Raw genomic sequence first — 20,047 nt, 5'->3', positions numbered from 1 at the left:
TTTACCGTCTGAACCACCAGGGAAGTCCCCTAAAGTTAATCCTAAACTTAGTACTAAAAAAGCTAAACTGCAAAGCAGATTTTGTAAGAGACTGTAGTTCATTAAAATAGGAAAGGGTGGAACATATGTAAAGACTCGAAAGAATTCATATTTTCTATGAACCATGATAAACTGGAATTCCTCAAGAAATTTGCAGTCTACGTGGGAGGGTTGGATATGTTTATGGAGAGAGAACAATAAAGTGCAGGGATATCTAACCCGGCCAAACGCAAGTCTAGTTAGTTAGCATCATAAGGATCCTTGACGTGCATCCTCCACCGCTACCCCAGCTACCGCCTGCTCCCAGCCCTGGCCTCCGCAAGCCCTCGGATCAGCACTCCGGGGGACCTTTACGTCCCCAGCGAGTGTGCTGAGCGGGGTCGTTGGCCCCAGTGCGCGAGGCGGAAGTGACGCCACAGTCCGTTATTTATCACAACTTTCCCGGCGCCTTAGAGCCGCGCGCAACCCTGCGACGCGTAGACGCAAAAAGACAGCGAGGCCTAGCGTTCGGTTGTGAGGGGCGTGGTGGCCCAGTTGGCTCATTGGTCCGACCATAGAGCTTTCAGACCTCCAGGATTCCTAGAGAGCTCCCGGAAGTGGCTTGGGGCAACATGCATGTTGGCCGGCGGTGTGCCGCTTCACGTCTGGAAGTTAGGGGCTGGAGGGTCCTGGGCCGGCTGCTGCTTTCGCACCTCTCTTTTTGCAGCCGTTCCTGTGGGTCTGTCCACCGTTTGTAGCATCCTTCCCCACCGCGGGCCGCCCCTGGAACTCACGGTGAGTACAGTCCGGCCTTGGGCCGGAGGAAACAGGAACGCTTTGTGGCCAGACCAGGCCGCAGCTGAGGACAAGCCTGAGGGGTCTGGAGAGGGGCCCTGAGCCGAGGTCTGCGCCCCGGGGTGATTCGGTCGGTTAAGGGTCGTTTTGCTTGCCAGCGCAGGCCGAATTCGCGTGCCCAAACTTTTTGCTAAGGAACCTTCAGTGAAGATACGCTTTCTTCCTCGCTAATAGTTTGTGGTGTTACTTGCAGTCAGTCTTATTTGTCTTAAAGTAGAAAACTGTCCCTTTGTTATCTTTTATTGACCACTGTCCACTATTTGAATTGTTTTTATTTAACAGTTTTGCATTTCCGTCACAATTGTCATTAAAATATATATATATATTGTTTTTGGAAACCCCAGTTGTCCTTGGAAACCTGTTTTTCCTGCTTAGTTTGTTTTGCTTTCTGTAGTGTATTCAGAAAATGACAGTGTGTTGACTGGATAATGTACAACGAAACAGTTTTTGACAACTTTGCGGTAATATAAAATTCAACCTTATTCAGAATACTTTGTTTATTAAAGCTAGTTGAAGCAGATGCCTGAAAACTCTTTAGGAGGGGCCCCATTTCTGAAATTCAGGTGACTCATGAATAACTTTTGTCACTACCACCTCTAAAAAAATACATATTTCTGTTGTTTGATTAGTTCAAGTTAAGTATACTTATGCAGTAATCATAGTTTTAGCAAATGCATACATATTTTCAATTTCTGCTGTAGTTAAGTGTAAAATGTGGATGTTAAAATATTCAACTTACACAGTTTGAGATACCTATAAAACACAGTGTTTGCTTCACCTTGATTTTTAAAGCCTGGAAAATACCTTTGCTTGGTTTTATTTCAGCTCCCAAACATCCCAAATTAGACAAATTAGTCTAAAGGAAGAAAGCATTCTTTCTTCATCTATTAAAAAGGTAATGGTGTTAAAACATGTCTTCAGTAGTTCACAATATTATTGCATTAAAAATGAGAAGAAGCTTTAAAGATTTTTTTAATTTCCTAAATCAATAAAGTTGATGAAGTAGTCTTAAAAGAGGATGTAAGAAGCAGTCTTTATCCACACGGTGCTTACCAACTTAATTTAAATACAGGGGCATATACACAAAACTGAGAGGAAGGTGTTATATTTATAGTGGACTAATTTTGTAGTACATATCTTTGTACTTGGTTATAGGCTGTAACTTTCAAAAACTGTCTGATTAAAGAGGGACGAGACCAAAACAGGAAAATTGGCTACTAAAAAGAATAATCAAACGGATAATGGACAAGATTTGTTGGTTGATGTGATTTGAAATATGAACAAACCTAACAGTTAGATGACTCCCATCAGTTTCACTGTTGAGACTTTTTAAAATATCGTTTAGTACTATACTACTATTTTAACATCAACAATGTAAAGTTCTTGAATGATGCACACTTAACATTGAAACTTTTTATAGCTAATATTAATGAGTATTGATTATAAGGTGGAAGGTGGCCAGTAGTTCAGTAGTTAAAGATGAACCTTGACTTTAGGAAATTTGTCTAAATTTCGTAAAACTATGACTATGCATTCAAAACAATTAGAGCTTAGAATTCATGTCCCATAGTAATGGATTTATTAAATTTTTATTGACTTTTTAAGTGAATTATTTTAAAAACCATGGATGCTGGTCCTGTGTGTTCAAAACAAAAGTGTCTCTCTTTACCCCTTGTCTCAAACCCTCCACAAAATCTCAGCCTTTTGCTAAGACAGAGATTTCATTCTTCCCTCAAATCTCTATACCAGAAAATTCCCCCACTTCTCTGTAAAGTTATTATCTATGAATTAAACCCTTTGTTGTTAATCACCATATTTAATTTTATCTCTTGCTCCCTGGTTTCTTCATCTGTACTTTCCTCACCAAACTGTTGTTACCAGTCTGTCTTGATTTTAAAGATAATTTTTCAAATTCTCTTCCTTTTCTGTCCACATTCTCTAAGTAGGGGTTCTTAACCTTCTTGGAGTTCTTTGGAGAATGTTTGATGTACGAACACTGAAAATGTAAACTTTTGTGCGTATGGGCTTTTTTATGGAAAGAAGCGCTGTGTTTCATTAGTTTGAGAGACTTTGAGCCAACCCTACCTTACTCTCTTGGCCTCAGATGCCTGAAAGATAGAGACACTGACTTGAAGACTCATGTCAGTAACAATATGTAATCTGATTTCTAAGTGCCGACCTCTTCTTTCCCTAGATGGACTACAGGTCTGTGAATTTATCTTGATATTAGCATTTCTTGCCAATTGCTTTTGGATATGCCTCCTTTAGTTATGCTATTCTCTATTCTCTACAGTGCTGCCTTCAGTTATATTTTCTCCAGGCCCTTGTCCACAGTGTTGCCATTGTGATCTTTCTGGCCTACAAATATGTAATATAAGTTACAAAGAGATACAAAGAAAAAGATCACTGTCACAAAGACCATGTCCATGGGCAGACATTTGCAGTACATACTCTACAATGTGATAAATCCTGTGCGGACACCTTGCAAAAAATAACTTGGCAAAAATGAGCACCTTAATCTTCCAGGGTGGGGGATGTTGGCAGCTGAGGAGTGGGGGCAACAGGGAAGACCTGATTTAAAAGGTAATAGATAAGCTGAGACTTTCAAGTTAGAGTTCAGTGATTTCTGCAACACTAGGGTTTATCAGCCATAACACTGACACTTTTAACCAGATCATTCTTTTTACGGAGAATTATGTTATACATTGTAGGATGTTTAATCACATCTCTGGCCTCTACCTACTAGCTACTAGTAGCATCCCTTCCCAAATGTTTCCAGACATTGCTAAATATCTGGGATATGGGAGGAATTGAGAACCACTGAGCTAAAGAGCTCTACAGCAGAATGGGGATAGGAGAAGGCCACATTTGGAAAAGGCTGTATAAAGGAGAAAGAAAAAAAAGTGCAAGTGAAGTAGCTCAGTCATATCCGACTCTTTGCGACCCCATGGACTGTAGCCTACCAGTCTCCTCTGTCCATGGGATTTTCCAGGCAAGAGTACTGGAATGGGTTGCCATTTCCTTCTCCAAGGGATCTTCCCAACCCAGGGATCGAACCCGGGTCTGCCACATTGTAGGCAGATGCTTTTACCCTCTGAGCCACCTGGGAAGCCCTGTAAAGGAAAGTTTATAGCAGATAAAGCAAGACAGTTTTACATATCATAAAGGGCCTTACATTCCATGCTGAAGAGTTAAGTTCCTTATTGAAAGATTTTAAGGAGGTGAGTTGTATTACGTATGTGTTAAGACAGTCTCTCTAGCAGTGTATTTAGTTTGATAGGGCTGCCATAACATAGTACCACAAACTGGATGGCTTCCACAGAAATTTATTCCCCATAGTTACGATGGCCAAAAGTCTAAGGTCAATGTGATAGCAGGGTCATACTCTCCTAACTTCTGATCGTTACTGACAATCCTTGGCGTTCCTTGACTTGAAACTGCATAACTCCATCTCTACCGCCCTAGTTACATGACTGTCTTCTGTCTTCACATGGCCTTCTCTTTGTATGTGTCAATCTCCATGTCTCTTCTCTTATTATAAATATACTAGTCATATTGGCTTAAAGGGCCACCCTATTCCAATATATAAAAGCGTCTGCCTACAATGCCAGAGACCTGGGTTTGATCCCTGGGTTGGGAAAATCCCCTGGAGAGGGAAATGGCAACCCACTCCAGTACTCTTGCCTGGAAAATCCCATGGACAGAAGGGCCTGGTAGGCTACAGTCCATGGGGTCGCAAAGAGTCAGATATGACTGAGCAACTTCACTTTCACTTTCACTCCAATATAACCTCATCTTAATTTGATTAAAACGGCAAAGAGTCTATTTCCAAATAAGGTCAAATTCACAAGTACCAAGGGTTAGTACCTCAACATTTTTTTTTTTTTTTTGGAGGGACACAATTCAACCCACAATAAGCAGCTTTATGGAACATGAAGAAAAGCATAACAGGGCAGAAAGATCACTTACCACTGCTACTGCAGGCAAGAGTGATGCCAGATACCAAAGGTGAAAGCCATAGATATATATCCCACAAAGAAACAGGCCCCTGTCATTGAATAAGTGTAAAGACTTGGGCGTTATATGTAAAACTTAACTGCTCAACAAATACAAATACAGTCTGTGTTGAGTATTATAAATAATAGTCCTCTAATCTTCTTCCATTCTATCAATAAGATAAAAGATAAAGATCTCTACTCATAGGAAATATAGAATCAAGTTAGAAAGTCAAAACTCCTTTGCAACTAATAATACACAATTATGGCAAAAATAACATTGAAGTGATACTTGTGTAACAGATATGTAGACTAAGAGGGAAATCATTTCCAATTGGAATCATTAAGAAAGGATTTTTAAAGAAGAAAGCATTTTATCCAGTCCTTTGAGAATAGGTAGTTTGAGTACTAATGAAAGAAATTAGAAAACTTAAATAAATAGACAGACATACCATGTTTATGAGACGGGAAACAATACTGTTTAGATGTCACTTGTCTCTCAACTGAACTATAGAATCAACACAAATCCTATTCCAGGAGTTTTGTTTTTTGTTTTTTAGAAGACATTTATAAAATTTATACCAAAAGGCAACAGAACTAGAAAAACTAAAATAATTCTGAAAATGAACAACAAAGTTACAGGACTCTTAGTAATTTATTTCAAGATTTAAAAAGCCACAACTGTCAAGACAGTTTGTATTGGCGAAAGGAATAACATATACATCAGTGGAACAAAATCGAGATTCCAGAAGGAGATCCACACACACAGTCCATTGATTTTTGACAAAGATACAAAGACGTAAGATACTTCAATACGTAAAGTTTAATCTTTTCTGCAAATAGTGTTGCAACAATTTGATACCTATATGAACCTCCATCCATACTTCAAACTCTGAACAAAAACTAACTTAAAAGCGATTATAAACCTAAAAGTAAAAATTTAAACTATAATCTTTGTGTCCTTGGATTAAGCAAAAACTTCTTAGCTATGACAACAATAGTACAATCCCTAAAAGTTGACAAATTAAATTTCAAAAAATTATGAATTTCTGTTCTTAAAAAGGCACTGTTAAAAGAATGGAAAGGGGGAGATATTTGCAAGTCACATATTTCGTAAAGGACTTATATCCAAAATATGTAAAGAATTCTCAAAAGTCAATTATTTTTAAAAATCGAATTCTAAATATAGGAAAAAGTCAAAGAGGATGCAGTTGTCTCTTGGTATCCATGGGGAATTGGGTCCAGGACCCTCTTGGATACTAAAATTTGTTGATGCTCAAGTCTTATGTAAAATATAATAGTCTTTGCATATAACCTATGCATATCCTCCTGTATACTTTAAATCATCTCTAGATTACTTACAATCCCTAATAAAATATAAATGCTTTGTAAATTGTTGGTGATGTGTGGCAAATTCATGTTTTACCTTTTGGAACTTTCTGGAATTTTTTCTCCCCAAATATCTTTGATCCACGATTGATTGAATCCAGGAACGTTGGAACCCATGGATTGAAGGACCAATTATATGAATGGCAAATAAGCACAGGAAAGGATGCTCAGCATTATTAGTCAGTAGAGAAATGCAAATTAAAACCTTATGAAATACCACTATGTCTTTTAGAATACCAAAATCTATGTGTATGTGTCTATCTATATGTGTATGTGTGTGTTTCAAATGCTGGTCAGAATGTAGAACAATTGCAGTTCTCACATATTGCTAGTGGAATGCAAAGTATTATAGCCACTTTGGGAAACAGTCGGGCAGTCTCTCATAAAGTTATCCATATACTTACCTTATGACCCAGCAGTTTTTTTTTCTGGATATTTACCCAGGAGAAATGTTCACACAAAAATTCATATGCAGATACTTATAGTGGCCTTATTGGTAATCATCAAAAACTGGAAGCAACTGAGGTAGTCTAAACTAGAGAATGGATGAACATTTATCCGTATAAGGAATAAGAGGGTTTGTTAGGTGGCATTAGTGGTAAAGAACCCGCCTGCCAATGCAGGAGACGTAAGAGACACAGGTTCTATCCCTGGGTTGGAAAGATCCTCTAGAAGAGGGCACGGCAATCCACTCCAGTATTCTTGCCTGGAGAATCCCATGGACAGAGGAGCTTGGCAGGCTATGGTCCTTGGGGTGGCAAAGAGTCAGACACGACTGAAGCAAATGGTTATAGGAAGTCCACTGGTGAATGCTTGCCATGCTGTGCTATATAAGGAGTAAACTGATACATATACTAACGTTGATGAATCAAGTACAATATGCTAGAAGATATGCCAGACTCAAAAGGCTACATACTGTATAATTTTATTTCTAAAACATTGTGTGTCATTAGTTTGTGGGACTAGGTTTGGGGGTTGCAAGTGTTGATAGGGCATTCAGGTTCCTTAGAGGTGCAGAACCTGTGCCCTAGAGAAGACTTTACAGAGCTTGAAATAAAGTCCATAGTAGAAGTTAGTGTGGAAACCAGGGGGTTGGGAGTGGGGTTGGGGGTGGAGTACATGTGGGATAAGGAATGTTAAGTGGAGAAGAGGAAAGTGTTAGGACCTTTCTTGACAATACCTTTAGCTGTATTATGTGGAAATTAGTCTCATGTTGAGAGTGAGGGGCAGGTTAAGAGCTGCAGTGTGTCAAAACAGTATAGCTGGTATAGCAAATGCTGAAAGGAATCGAATCAGTAGCACTGAGTGTCAGATGAGATTAAATATGGAATTTCAATTAGACCCAGTCTACATGGTTTCCTGACTTTGTTTAGCCATGTTCCACATCCCCAGGAGAGAAAGCAGAAGGAATTCCCAGATGGAATTGGCATGGCAGAAGGCTAAGAAGGCAAGGAGTTATTTCTGGAGAGGATCACTTAAATGACATCCATGTCATGGTAGGGAACTTGTTAAGATATCTCAGTAAATTATTGTGACCTTTGGCTTGCCTTTACACTATTTGTCATTTTCTGTCCCCAAAGAAGTACCCTTAAAGAAGAGGCCCTCAGAAGGTTCTTCTCTTAAGAAGATAAAGAAACATAGTAGAAACGAGTCTCCTGAGCTTTTCTGGCCCTAAATGGCAGCAGAATCAAGAAAGTCTTTAGCCCCATCCCCACCAGACCAGGTTCCTGAAGAGGACCTTGTAATTGTCAAGGTAGAGGAAGATCATGGTTGGGACCAGGAATCAAGTCTACATGAAAATAACCCTCCTGGCCAAGAGCTGTTCCGCCTACGCTTCAGGAAGTTATGCTACCAAGAGACACTAGGACCCCGAGAAGCTCTGATCCAACTCCGCGCACTTTGCCATCAGTGGCTGAGGCCAGATTTGAACACCAAGGAGCAGATCCTGGAGCTGCTGGTGCTAGAGCAGTTCTTGACCATCCTGCCTGAGGAGCTCCAGACTCTGGTGAAGGAACATCAGCTAGAGAATGGAGAGGAAGTGGTGACCCTACTGGAGGATTTGGAAAGGCAAATTGATATATTGGGACGGCCGGTACGTAGAAGGAGGTGGGCATGCTGTGACTGTGAGAGTCCAGGGAGCTGGGTGGAGGGACGTTGATACAAAGTGGGAGAAGAAATGCTGAGCATGAGTTTTGTTATAGGAGAATGAAAATAGTTATATTGTGGCGTGGCTTCTATCTATAGAGTTCTTTTTATTCTTGTAAAGGATATAAATCCATTTTTTTTTTTAATCCTCATAACATCCCTGCAGTTGTATTATTGTTCTGTTTGCCAGATGGGAAACTGATGCATAGAGAACTTATTTTCCAGGGGCAACCAAATAACTAAAGACAGATCTGAGGCCAGAACTCAGATTTCCTAGTTTCTTATCAAAAATTTTTTCCGCTGAAGAGTACTGCTTTAAGTTGCTGTTTATCATTCTTCTCCTTTCTTGAGAGTACAAAGTATCAGCATTTTGTGCATCAAGGAGGGCATCAGCAGAAATCTTTTTCTTCAGTGCTAAACATAAATGATGCCTTTCTGTGCGAATCAGCATGTTTGTGTTCCTTACTGCCCCTTTGAAGTAATTAAGATTCTGCTTTTTCCTTCCCCCATATGTATTCCTTTAGATGTGCTTTTTCTTACATTGTTCACTTCATTTCTCAGAGGGATTCCTTGTAATGCAACTGTCTTGTTTCCAGGTCCCAGCTCGTCCACATGGACATAGGGTACTCTGGGAGGAGTTGATGCATTCAGAATCTGCACCGGAGCCTCCAGATACTCAGCTCCAACCTGTGGCAATGCAGCACAAATCTGCAGTTCTCCAAGGGCCACATGATAGAGGTGAGGAGCCAGATTTCACTGCTGAGGAGGGAGGAAGTGAAAAGGAAAGAAAGTACATTCAGGACACCTATCTAGTTCCTTGAACCAAGAACTAGAATCTGCTGTTTACAGACTGGTCATAAGATCTGATTTAAATTTCATCTAAGCTTCAAATACAGACTGTCAGTCCCAGTGGTAAATTCAAGAACAAATGAAAGAATTTGGGGATTTTATAGCTTCGTATGTTTCTGTTACCACAGTGTATTTACTGCATAGGCATAGGCATTTTTAGATTTTGTTGGTATCACATGCCATTTTATTTGTACTTCAGTATGTCTTTTCTTAAACAAGAGCATTTTCATAGATACCACAATGAATTGATCACAGTTATAAAACACTCATATTTTGCCAGCTGTCCCAAAGTTTTTCCAGAGTCTAGTCCAGGATCACACTTTGCAAATAGTTGTCCTGTCTCTTTACTCACCTTTTACTTGGAATAGTTCCTCAGCCTTTCTTTGCCTTCCATAATCTTGAATTTGTGAAGAGTACAAGTCAATTATTTTGTAGAATGACAACAATTTGAGTTTGTGTGATGTTTTCCCTTATTTAGATTCAAATTGTGCCTATTTGGCAGGAACACCTCACAAGTGATTTTGTATCCTTCTCAGGAATATGACAGGAATTTGTCTATTGTTGGTAGTGTTTTTTTCAATGACTTTTTTAAGGTTGTCCTTGCTAGGTTTTTGTTACTGTTTTTCCCTTTGTAATTAATAAGTAATTTCTGGGGATATACTGTTGAGTCTGTGTATCAGTAAATACCCTGGTCTTCATCAAACTTGTGTTGCTGAAACACTAGTTTTAGTATTTGTTGATGCTCCTTCATTGAATCAATGATTGCTAAAGTGATTATTTTCTATCATTGTTGTTCAGTCGCTAAGTCGTGTCCAACTCTTTGTGACCCCATAGAGTTCAGCATGCCAGGCTTCCCTGTCCTTCAGTATCTCCTGGAGTTTGCTCAAATTCATCTCCATAGAGTCAGTGATGCCATCTAACCCTCTCATCCTCTATTGCCCCTTCTCCTCCTTTTGCCTTCAGTCTTTTCCAGCATCAGGGTCTTTTCCAGTGAGTTGGCTTTTCACATCAGGTGGCCAAAGTATTAGAGTTTCAGCTTCAGCATCAGTCCTTCCAGTGAATGTTCAGGGTTGATCTCCTTTAGAATTGACTGGTTTGATCTCCATGCAGTCCAGGGGACTTAGAAGAGTCTTCTCCAGCACCATAATTTGAAATCATCAATTCTTTGGCGCTCAGCCTTCTTTATGGTCCACCTCTCACATCCATACATGACTACTGGAAAAACCATAGCTTTGACTATACAGACCATTGTCAATAAAGTGGTCTTTGCTTTTTAATATGTTGTTTAGGTTTGTCATAGCTTTCCTTCCAAGGAGCAAGCGTCTTTTAATTTCATGGCTGCAGTCACCATCTGCAGTGATTTTTGGAGCCCAAGAAAAGAAAATCTGTCACTGCTTCTACTTTTTTCCCTTCCATTTGCCATGAAGTCATGGGACTGGATGCCATGATCTTCATTTTCTGAATGTTGAGCTTTAAGCCAACTTTTTCACTCTCCACTTTCACTTTCATCAAAAGGCTTTTTAGTTCCTCTTCACTTTCTGCCATAAGGGTGGTGTCGTCTGCATATCTGAGGTTGTTGATATTTCTCCCAGCAATCCTGATTCCAACTTGTGATTCATACAGCCTGGCATTTCAGATGATGTGCTCTGCATATAAGTTAAATAAACAATGACAATATACAGCCTTGTTATACTCCTTTCCCAATTTTGAACCAGTCAGTTGTTCCATGTAAGATTGTAACTGTTGCTTCTTGACCCATATATAGGTTTCTGAGAAGACAGGTGAGATAGTCTGGTATTCCCATGTCTTTAAGAATTTTCCACAGCTTGCCGGATACACACAGCCCAAGGTTTTCACATAGTCAAGGAAGCAGAAATAGGTGTTTTTCTGGAATTCCTGTGCTTTCTGTATGATCCAGTGAATGTTGGCAATTTGATATCTGGTTCCTCTGCCTTTTCTAAGTCCAACTTGTATATCTGTAAGTTCTCGGTTCACATACTGCTGAAGCCTAGTTTGAAGGATTTTGAAGCCTAGTTTGAAGCATTACCTTACTAGCATACAAAATAAGCACAATTGTCCAGTAATTTGAACATTCTCTGGCATTGCTCTTCTTGGGGATTGGAATGAAAACTGACCTTTTCCAGTCCTGTGGCAACTGCTGAGTTTTCCAAATTTTCTGACATACTGAGTGTAACACTTTAACAGCATCATCTTTTAGGATTTTAAATAGCTCAGCTAGAATTCCATCACCTCCACTAGCTTTGTTTGTAGTAATGCTACCTAAGGCCCACCTAACTTCACACTCCAGGTTGTCAGGTCTAGGTAAATGACCACACAACCATGGTTATCTGAGTCATTAAGATCTTTTTTGTATAGTTCTTCTGTGCATTCTTCCTTTCTCTTATTCTCCTCTGCCGCTATTAGTTTCTGTCCTTTATCATGCCCATCCTTGCATGAAATGTTCCCTTCATATCTCCAGTTTTCTTAAAGAAATCTCTAGTCTCCCATTCTGTTGTTTCCTCTACTTCCTTGCATTGTTCATCGAAGAAGGCCTTCTTACCTCTCCTTGGTATTCTCTGGAACTCTGCATTCTGTTGGGTATATCGTTCCCTTTCTCCCTTGCTTTTCACTTCTGTTCTTTTCTCAGCTATTTGTAAAGCCTCCTCAGACAACCATTTTGCCTTCTTGCATTTCTTTTTCTTTGGGATGGTTTTGGTCACTACCTCCTGTACAATGTTTTTGTATTTATTTGTTTACTGTAATGGAGAGTGTTCCCTCCTTCCCCCATTTTATTTTACTCATTTTTTATTTATCAATATGTACTCATAAATTCATTTTTTTTCTTTCTGTTATTCTCTTTATTTTGATGCTTAAATTGTCTCAGGGTTGGCCATAGGAGGCCTCTTCCATCTGACTCCTGCGTCCTATTGACTTTTCTCCATAATTTTTGTGATTTTTCTTACTTTTTTATAGAACAAGATGTTCTAGTCTCATATCATACTTGCACTATGTTTCTTATTTTTTTATTTATGTGGTTTCATAGTTTGTTTTAAATTACTAGATTTTTAATGTTTCTAAAACAATTCTTATGTAAAATTCTAATACCTGTTGTGCAAGACACAGTAGTCCATTTTGATTTTTTTATTACCCTGTCTGATATCTATAGGAAGCAGATACTGGCAGTCATAGTAGACATTTCAAAAAAGTGATAGAGTTAGTAGAGATAGATTGGTTCCCATATTCAGTTTGACAAAAGATTAGGACCTAAAGAAATACTGTGTACAAGCACAAGAATGGACTATAGCTTTGATGGTAGAGAAGAAATTGTAAAGCAATTCCTGTTAGGAAACCAGTAAACATTCTATTTTTGACAGGTAGCTTCAAGCTGAGTGGACCATCAAAGTACAGGTGTTTTGTGGGCAACCATAGGTATGGACACGTAGTCCAAGACTAACAGAATTTCATATGCAAAATCTCTGGCATGCATATCTGCTGAAATATACAAAATTTTGGAATATGTTAGTGCTGGTTCCTATAACCATAGGACAAGGCTGGTCTCATTCATATCTCCTTTCTCCTCTCAGCCATATCAGTTTCACAGAGTCCTACCCCTTCCCAGAAAGGAAGTCCTCGAGACCAGGAGATGACAGCTACACTGCTTACAGCAGGGTTCCAGGTGAGTGTGCTTCTTCTCACTGAAACCTCATAGCTCTACTCAGAATGTTTGTGGCATCTACCCCATGTCTAGACTGTAGCAGTACTCACTTAAGAAATTGCTCCACATCCTAATGCATAGAGACAGATTGATCCTTGATTCTACCCCCCCACCCCCAGTAAATCTGATGCATTTTCCTGCTCTTCCCAGCCAACTTCGCAGATCCCTTTACATGGTACTTTCTCATGTCATGATCCTCTCCACCCCTGATGGGTCTCTCTGATACTCTGGGTTTAAGCTGTGGAACAGTCCCAGTCCCCAAATAAGCATCTTGTTTTGTTTCAGACTTTAGAGAAGATTGAAGACATGGCTGTGTCCCTAATTCGAGAAGAATGGCTTCTTGATTCATCCCAGAAAGATCCGAGTAGAGATAACGGGCCAGAGAATTATAGAAACATGTTCTCCCTGGGTAAGGAGAGCTCTGGTTGTTATTGTTAAAGATCTTTTGTTTATGTGTACAGTAGCTTTGAGCTTTCTGAAACACATCAGATCAGATCAGATCAGTCGCTCAGTCGTGTCTGATTCTTTGGGACCCCATGAATCACAGCATGCCAGGTCTCCCTGTCCATCACCAACTCCCGGAGTTCACTGAGACTCACGTCCATTGAGTCAGTGATGCCATCCAGCCATCTTATCCTCTGTTGTCCCCTTCCCTTCTTGCCTCCAATCCCTCCCAGCATCAAAATCTTTTCCAATGAGTCAACTCTTCACATGAGGTGGCCAAAGTACTGGAGTTTCAGCTTTAGCATCATTCCATTGAGTTTAAACTCAGGATCCAACAGAAAGAGAAAATATTGAGACTTCTGGAGTTCTGAAAGGAAAATTTTGTGGCCACTATGGAAAATAGTATGGGGTTCATTAAAAAACTAAAGATAGAGTTACCATATGATCCAGCAATCCCACTCCTGGATGTATATCCAGAGAAGACAGATGCTTTAATTTAAAAAGAAATGCACTGCCATATTCAGTGCAACATTATTTACAATAGCTAAGACTTAGAAGCAACCTAAGTGTCCATCAGCAGATGAATGAATAAAGATGTGGAGGTTGGGTAGGTGGGGGTGTGTGTGTATAATGGAATATTACTCAGCTGTAAAAAGAATTAAATAATACCATTTACAGCAACATGGATGGACTTAGAGATCATCACACTAAATGAAGTAAGTCAGAGAATCTAAAAATAGTGAAATCCAAAAAATAGTACAAATGAACTTATTTACAAAACAGAAACAAACTTACGCTTATCAAGGAGGAAGGTGAGAGGAGGGATAAATTAAGAATATGGGATATATGGGTTTAAGATACACACTACCATATATACAATAGATAAACAACAATATTCAGAAACTATATTCAGTATCTTATAATAGGCTATAATGAAAAAGAATTTTAAAAAGAGTATATATATACACATATATGTGTAACTTAATCACTTTACCATACACCCGAAGCAAACAATATTATGAATTTCCTGTACTTCAATAAAAAAATAACCAGAAAAAATTAATTTTAAAAAATAAAAGGAAACTTTTTTACTCTCTTATCTAGGACTTATCTTACAGTTTGTAACTGAGTATTTGTCTCATGTCCAAGTACTAACCAGGCCCAACCCTGCTTAGCTTCCAAGATCAGACAAGATCGGGCGCATTCAGGGTAGTATGGCCGTAGACTGGGTATTGGTCTCTTTGCCAGTTGGATACTGAAATCTTTTGGTGCTCTCTGCATTCATATACATCTCCCATATCATACTTAGACCCACTGTGCTCCTCCCTTTTAATGACTGGGGTGTTTTTCATTCCTACTCCACTCATTAGATCTTTTTGTAGTTCCATATTCCTTCTCACTCCCCAATTTCTGCTTCTCCTCAGGGGACCCCCTTCTCTACTTTAGTTCTCCTTCCAACAACCCTGTTTCTTGATGGCAGTTATTCCGTAGTTGGCGTATGTGGTACTTCAGTTTGTCCCTGCTCCTTTCTCCCCATATTAATGAAGGCATTTTGGAGACAGATGGAAGTTTCCATTTATTCTTAACCTCCATGTGTATTTTTCTTTCCTCTATTTGATTTCTTTTTCCTAACATAAAGACTAGGAAGTGACATTCACTTGATGTTTATTACATTTTTATTCCAGGTGGTGAGACCAGGAATGAGAACAGGGAATTAACTTCAAAACAGGTAATATCTACTGGAATCCAGCCACATGGAGAGACAGCTGCCAAATGCAACGGGGATGTTATCGGGGGTCTTGAGCCTGGAGAAGCCCGAGACCTTCTGGGCTCATTAGAGAGGCAGCGGGGAAATCCCACCCAAGAGAGACGACATAAATGTGATGAATGTGGGAAGAGCTTTGCTCAGAGTTCAGGCCTTGTTCGTCACTGGAGAATCCACACTGGGGAGAAACCCTATCAGTGTAATGTATGTGGTAAAGCCTTCAGTTACAGGTCAGCCCTTCTTTCCCACCAGGATATCCACAACAAAGTAAAACGCTACCACTGTAAGGAGTGTGGTAAAGCCTTCAGTCAAAACACAGGCCTGATCCTGCACCAGAGAATCCATACTGGGGAGAAGCCATATCAGTGCAATCAGTGTGGGAAAGCTTTCAGTCAGAGTGCAGGCCTTATTCTGCACCAGAGAATCCACAGTGGGGAGAGACCCTATGAATGTAATGAGTGTGGGAAAGCTTTCAGTCATAGCTCACACCTCATTGGACATCAGAGAATCCACACTGGGGAGAAGCCCTATGAGTGTGATGAGTGTGGGAAAACTTTCAGGAGGAGCTCACATCTTATTGGCCATCAGAGAAGCCACACTGGGGAGAAACCCTACAAATGCAATGAGTGTGGGAGGGCCTTCAGTCAAAAGTCAGGCCTTATTGAACATCAGAGAATCCACACTGGAGAAAGACCCTATAAATGTAAAGAATGTGGGAAAGCTTTCAATGGGAACACTGGCCTCATTCAGCATCTGAGAATTCACACAGGGGAGAAACCCTATCAATGTAATGAGTGTGGGAAAGCCTTTATTCAGAGGTCAAGTCTTATTCGACATCAAAGAATCCACAGTGGAGAAAAATCTGAATCCACAGGAGTTTAGGGAAAAACTTGAGTCATAGATTGGGCGTTAATTCAACATTAGAGGAACCGTGTGCTGGTGAGAGGTCTTTCACTGTAAAAAAAAAAAAAAATGGCAGAAAGTTCAACATATTACAACCTTATCTAGGGTCCGATTGATAGGGGTGGCAAAGTTAGAATAGCTCTTCAGTAGTTTGGGTCCAGTGCCTTGATACAAATTAATTAGCTTGACTATCTTAGGAAGTGTCTGATAGAATGGAGCTCCTGATGGTCTGATCCTTTAGAAGCTTAAAATAGCATTAGAGAAAACTGCTTGTGTGGCTTGAGGCACTTAACTTTGTCTTTTTGGTGAGTAGCTGTAGGTTTGAGAGTAGCTACTCCTAGTTCCTCTGCTTCTTCCGATCTCCTGTGATCCCTGTCTCCCATTTATTCCCCTAAAGGTGCATTTTGTGCTCCTAATCTGATCTAAGAAGCTGTTTTAGAGTTTGAAGCAGCCTCTGTATGAGACTTACACTTATATTTAACTTTCTGAGCTCCTAGTTCTAGGGAAATTTTTATAAACACTTAATGTATTTATGCTTAAGTGTACATTTTATTTTATTCTAATGCTCCTGATAGTGGAAATCCATATTCCCATGCAAATCAGAATGCTATATTTTTAACAGCACTCCAGCATTTTTCTTCATATATCACCTTCACTGACTCCCCTGAGTCCCTGAGCATCCATACGTATCCTTCACCACCCCCAGCCCCAGTACCTGTGTCAGCAAAGGAAGTGGACGCATTAGTGATGGTTGTGGGAATGATGCAGAGAAAGAGGTGAGTGGAGACTCAGCAGCAGCAGCTCAGCTGCTCTTGAGCTTGGATGGCTATACCTTTTGGTAATTTGACTCTCCTTTCCACCTTCCCACTGTACACTGTGGTACAAATAGGTATTTATACTATCCTCAATAAGACATCACATGGGGGAAAAAGACAGGTGCTTGAAGAAGTCTTAAAAATCCTGCAGAGAATGTACACTCATCTCTTTTGGTCCATCACAGTACTGTTCTCTCAGGTTCCTGTCAGTCTGTACAGACCCCCTGACTGGATGGTCTGCCACTCTTGCTTGACCTTGAACCCACCTCCTTAGATGGCCTCAGCACCTCACTCACTCTTTATCTGTTTCTTGCCATTAGCTTTACATATCTTCAGTGTTCATTGGTTGAGTATCTCACCTAACAATTCCTCTTTCTTCTGAATTCTGGTACATTCCCTCTATAATCCAGCAAAGACACAATATTAAACTCATCATCACCAGGCACTATATTTCATATTTGAAGCTTTCAGTATACCAAGGGATACTGTATAAAGTAATGAGGCTGGTTTAAAATTACCACCAATAACTTACAGAAGAATCCAAATTTGGGTTGTCTTTTTAAATTGGGCAGTTCTAGCTATTCTAGTAGTACTGTTATTCCCAGTACTACCATTCCTCTAGATATTTGGAACACACTCAAGATTCCCATTTAATACACCATTCAAGAAAAACACTCTGTTACTCTTTGAATTTCATCTCATCTCTGACCATCTGGTTATGCACTTATTCACCATATTTGGAATTGAGTAACTTTTAGCTATTTCCAAAATCATCTTTCAGAATGGGAATTGATTCCATTAATCTTATTCAGAAGAATATGAAATGAAATGAAAGTAATTTCATACTTGTAATGAAAGTTCCAAGAGAAATTATACATTTTCACACTGTGACTATCCTGAACAAGGACTGCACTTACTAATAATGTTTTATGATTGATGTTTGTAAAAGTCAGTCATAAAATAATACATCATAGAGGTCTGCCTTTTGGATCATTAATTCCTTCTCTATAACATCCCTTCTGTACCCCACTATGGCACATATTGATTACTAATCACATCAGAGTTATCTACACCTATTTCATTGAACCATTGATATCCACTTGTCATTTGTCATCCTGGTTTCCTTGGTTAACTTTTTCAAAACAATGCTTTTCTTATCTTTTATTTTCTTCTCTTCTCTTTTCCCTCTGCTTCTCCCTCTTTTTAGCCTATAGATTACTATTCCTAACTCCTTTGTACTTGAAATTACAAGAAACCAGAAACAAATCTAGTTGTCTCTAGATCTTTGCTCTCTGCTTCAGTTGTGCCTTACTTTCTGTAAAATACTAATTCTGCCTAAGGCCAATGTTACCTGTGTATAAATATTATACAAGATGGGTACGTTGTCAGAGGGAGAGTGTGTGTATGCATGTGCATGTATGCACACAGTCCTCGCAAATAGTTCAGAGGAACAGTAGTCTTCCAGTGAAAGCTGTTAGCAGAGCACCGTGGTATTGAAATGACTGTAGATGTACCAGCTAACATCACTTTACATTACTCAAAGTAATGTAATTACTCAAAGTAAAGTAAAGCCAGATTACTTAACTCTTAGAATTACTGAGCATCTGGCAGAAATTTAGAGAAAAGAAAATATGACCAGAAAGATGAGTATTATACTGGAATGCATGTGAGAAAAGACTATGACTTGACAGAACAATATATGTCAAGGCTGATTCAGCACACCTATAGATGTAGCCAAATAGTTCAAGACAGCAGAAAAGGGCTGTTGTTTCTTTGTGGGCATAAGTAGAAGTCCTTTCTTGGTCTACAGTTTTCACTCTTAGCATTGATCCGTCTGTATGACCTTACTTTGAGCTCCTAACTATGAGTGACAGCACTAAATTCCTTTATCCTGCAGATTCTATTTTTATACTTGTAATCTGAAATTAACTGTTCACCAGTACTTTCTTCTCCCATCCTCAACTTTTTAAGACCTGGCATAATAAAGTGGTTCTTCTGTAACAGTTGCCATCCAACATGGTCCTAGGAGAGACATCTTAGGTTTCAAAGACTTTTTGCATTGAGTAAGGTGGTCGTGGTTGAATACCATATAGAACAGTTAGTTTTATTCTTGGTTCTGAGGGTCTAGCTATTGCTTTTATTTATTGAGCACTTACTGTGTGCCAAACCCTAAGTTATGTATTTCTCGTGCTTATGATAGATATTTTGATATCTTATGATATCCTCCATTTTATAGATGAGGAAACTGAGGCTTAGCTGAAAAGTTACTGGGGAAGGAAATATGCAGTATAGTGCAAATCCATTACAATTACTGGAAAATTGGTTGAAAATGTCATTTTGGTTTATTATATCATCTTTAAATGTTGATAATTTTGGTGCTTTGTAGTATTAGAAAGCTAAATTCTACAAGTAAAACATGTTTAAAACTTGGGAGGAAAAGCAGTAACTTATAACTCAAAATATACTTCTCCTTAAACTGCCCCAGGGAAAGTGGCATTATGGGGGAAAATGAAATATCCTTGTCTTAGCCCAAGCAAATGGACATTTAGGATGACAACAGTAAGTTCACCTACAGCATAAGATGTGTAAAAGCTTCAATTTTAGTGCTCATTTCCAACTACCATTTTCTTCTTATTCTATCATTCATGGTTTTTCAAACATGTCGTCTGTTGTTAAACCCCATTTCCTTATTAATGCATTCTTAAAACTCGTTTTTGGCTTTTGTACTCACTCCACTGAAATGTCCTCAGAATCACCAGTGGATAAATATTAATGCCTTTTCTTAGCTCTTATCCTTTTTTTTTTTTTTTTGGTCAACCCAGGTAACGTGGGCCCTTAGTTCCCTAACCAGTGGTTGAACCTGTGCCCCCTGGGATGCAGAGTGGATACAGAGTCTTAACCATTGGATTGCCAGAAATGCTGCAGTTCTTGTCCTTCTTATATTTCATAATTTTTGAATTGACCCTGCATCTTGGGAATTCTCCTTTGAGAATTGGTCGCTTTTCTTCACTTTTAGCTTTTCTCTATGCATCTTTTTTTCCTCCTGTCCACTGAAAAAAATATCCTTGTCTTAATTTTATTCACTACTTTTTCTATACTCCTCTTTATCCATTTGGATTATTTATACTTCTATATTTCAGTAACTTAATATTTT

The 20,047-nt window shown here is 39.2% G+C and overlaps 1 protein-coding gene across 5 annotated transcripts in view; it reads left to right on the top strand.

The window, feature by feature from the left end:
- Nucleotides 1-479: 479 nt before the first annotated feature.
- Nucleotides 480-20,047, top strand: part of ZKSCAN8 (zinc finger with KRAB and SCAN domains 8) — a 32,510-nt gene continuing 12,942 nt past the window's right edge. The window contains exons 1-7 of one of the 5 annotated variants that reach the window (XM_010857333.1): nt 482-813; nt 7,650-7,753; nt 7,838-8,349; nt 8,999-9,140; nt 12,836-12,927; nt 13,252-13,375; nt 15,096-16,148. In XM_010857333.1, the coding sequence (XP_010855635.1) occupies nt 7,933-8,349; nt 8,999-9,140; nt 12,836-12,927; nt 13,252-13,375; nt 15,096-16,057 (1,737 nt within the window). In that variant the 5' untranslated portion in view covers nt 482-813; nt 7,650-7,753; nt 7,838-7,932 and the 3' untranslated portion in view covers nt 16,058-16,148. Of the gene's footprint in view, nt 814-7,630; nt 7,754-7,837; nt 8,350-8,998; nt 9,141-12,835; nt 12,928-13,251; nt 13,376-15,095; nt 16,149-20,047 lie in introns of those variants that run through there. The other 4 variants (XM_010857335.1, XM_010857339.1, XM_010857340.1 and 1 more) reach the window with 4 other exon arrangements.

Source organism: Bison bison, unplaced genomic scaffold (assembly GCF_000754665.1).
Source record: "Bison bison bison isolate TAMUID 2011002044 unplaced genomic scaffold, Bison_UMD1.0 scf7180017864379, whole genome shotgun sequence".
Taxonomy (NCBI): Eukaryota; Metazoa; Chordata; class Mammalia; order Artiodactyla; family Bovidae; genus Bison; species Bison bison.
Note: the sequence above shows the minus strand (reverse complement) of the source record. Positions and strands in the feature narration are given on the sequence as shown.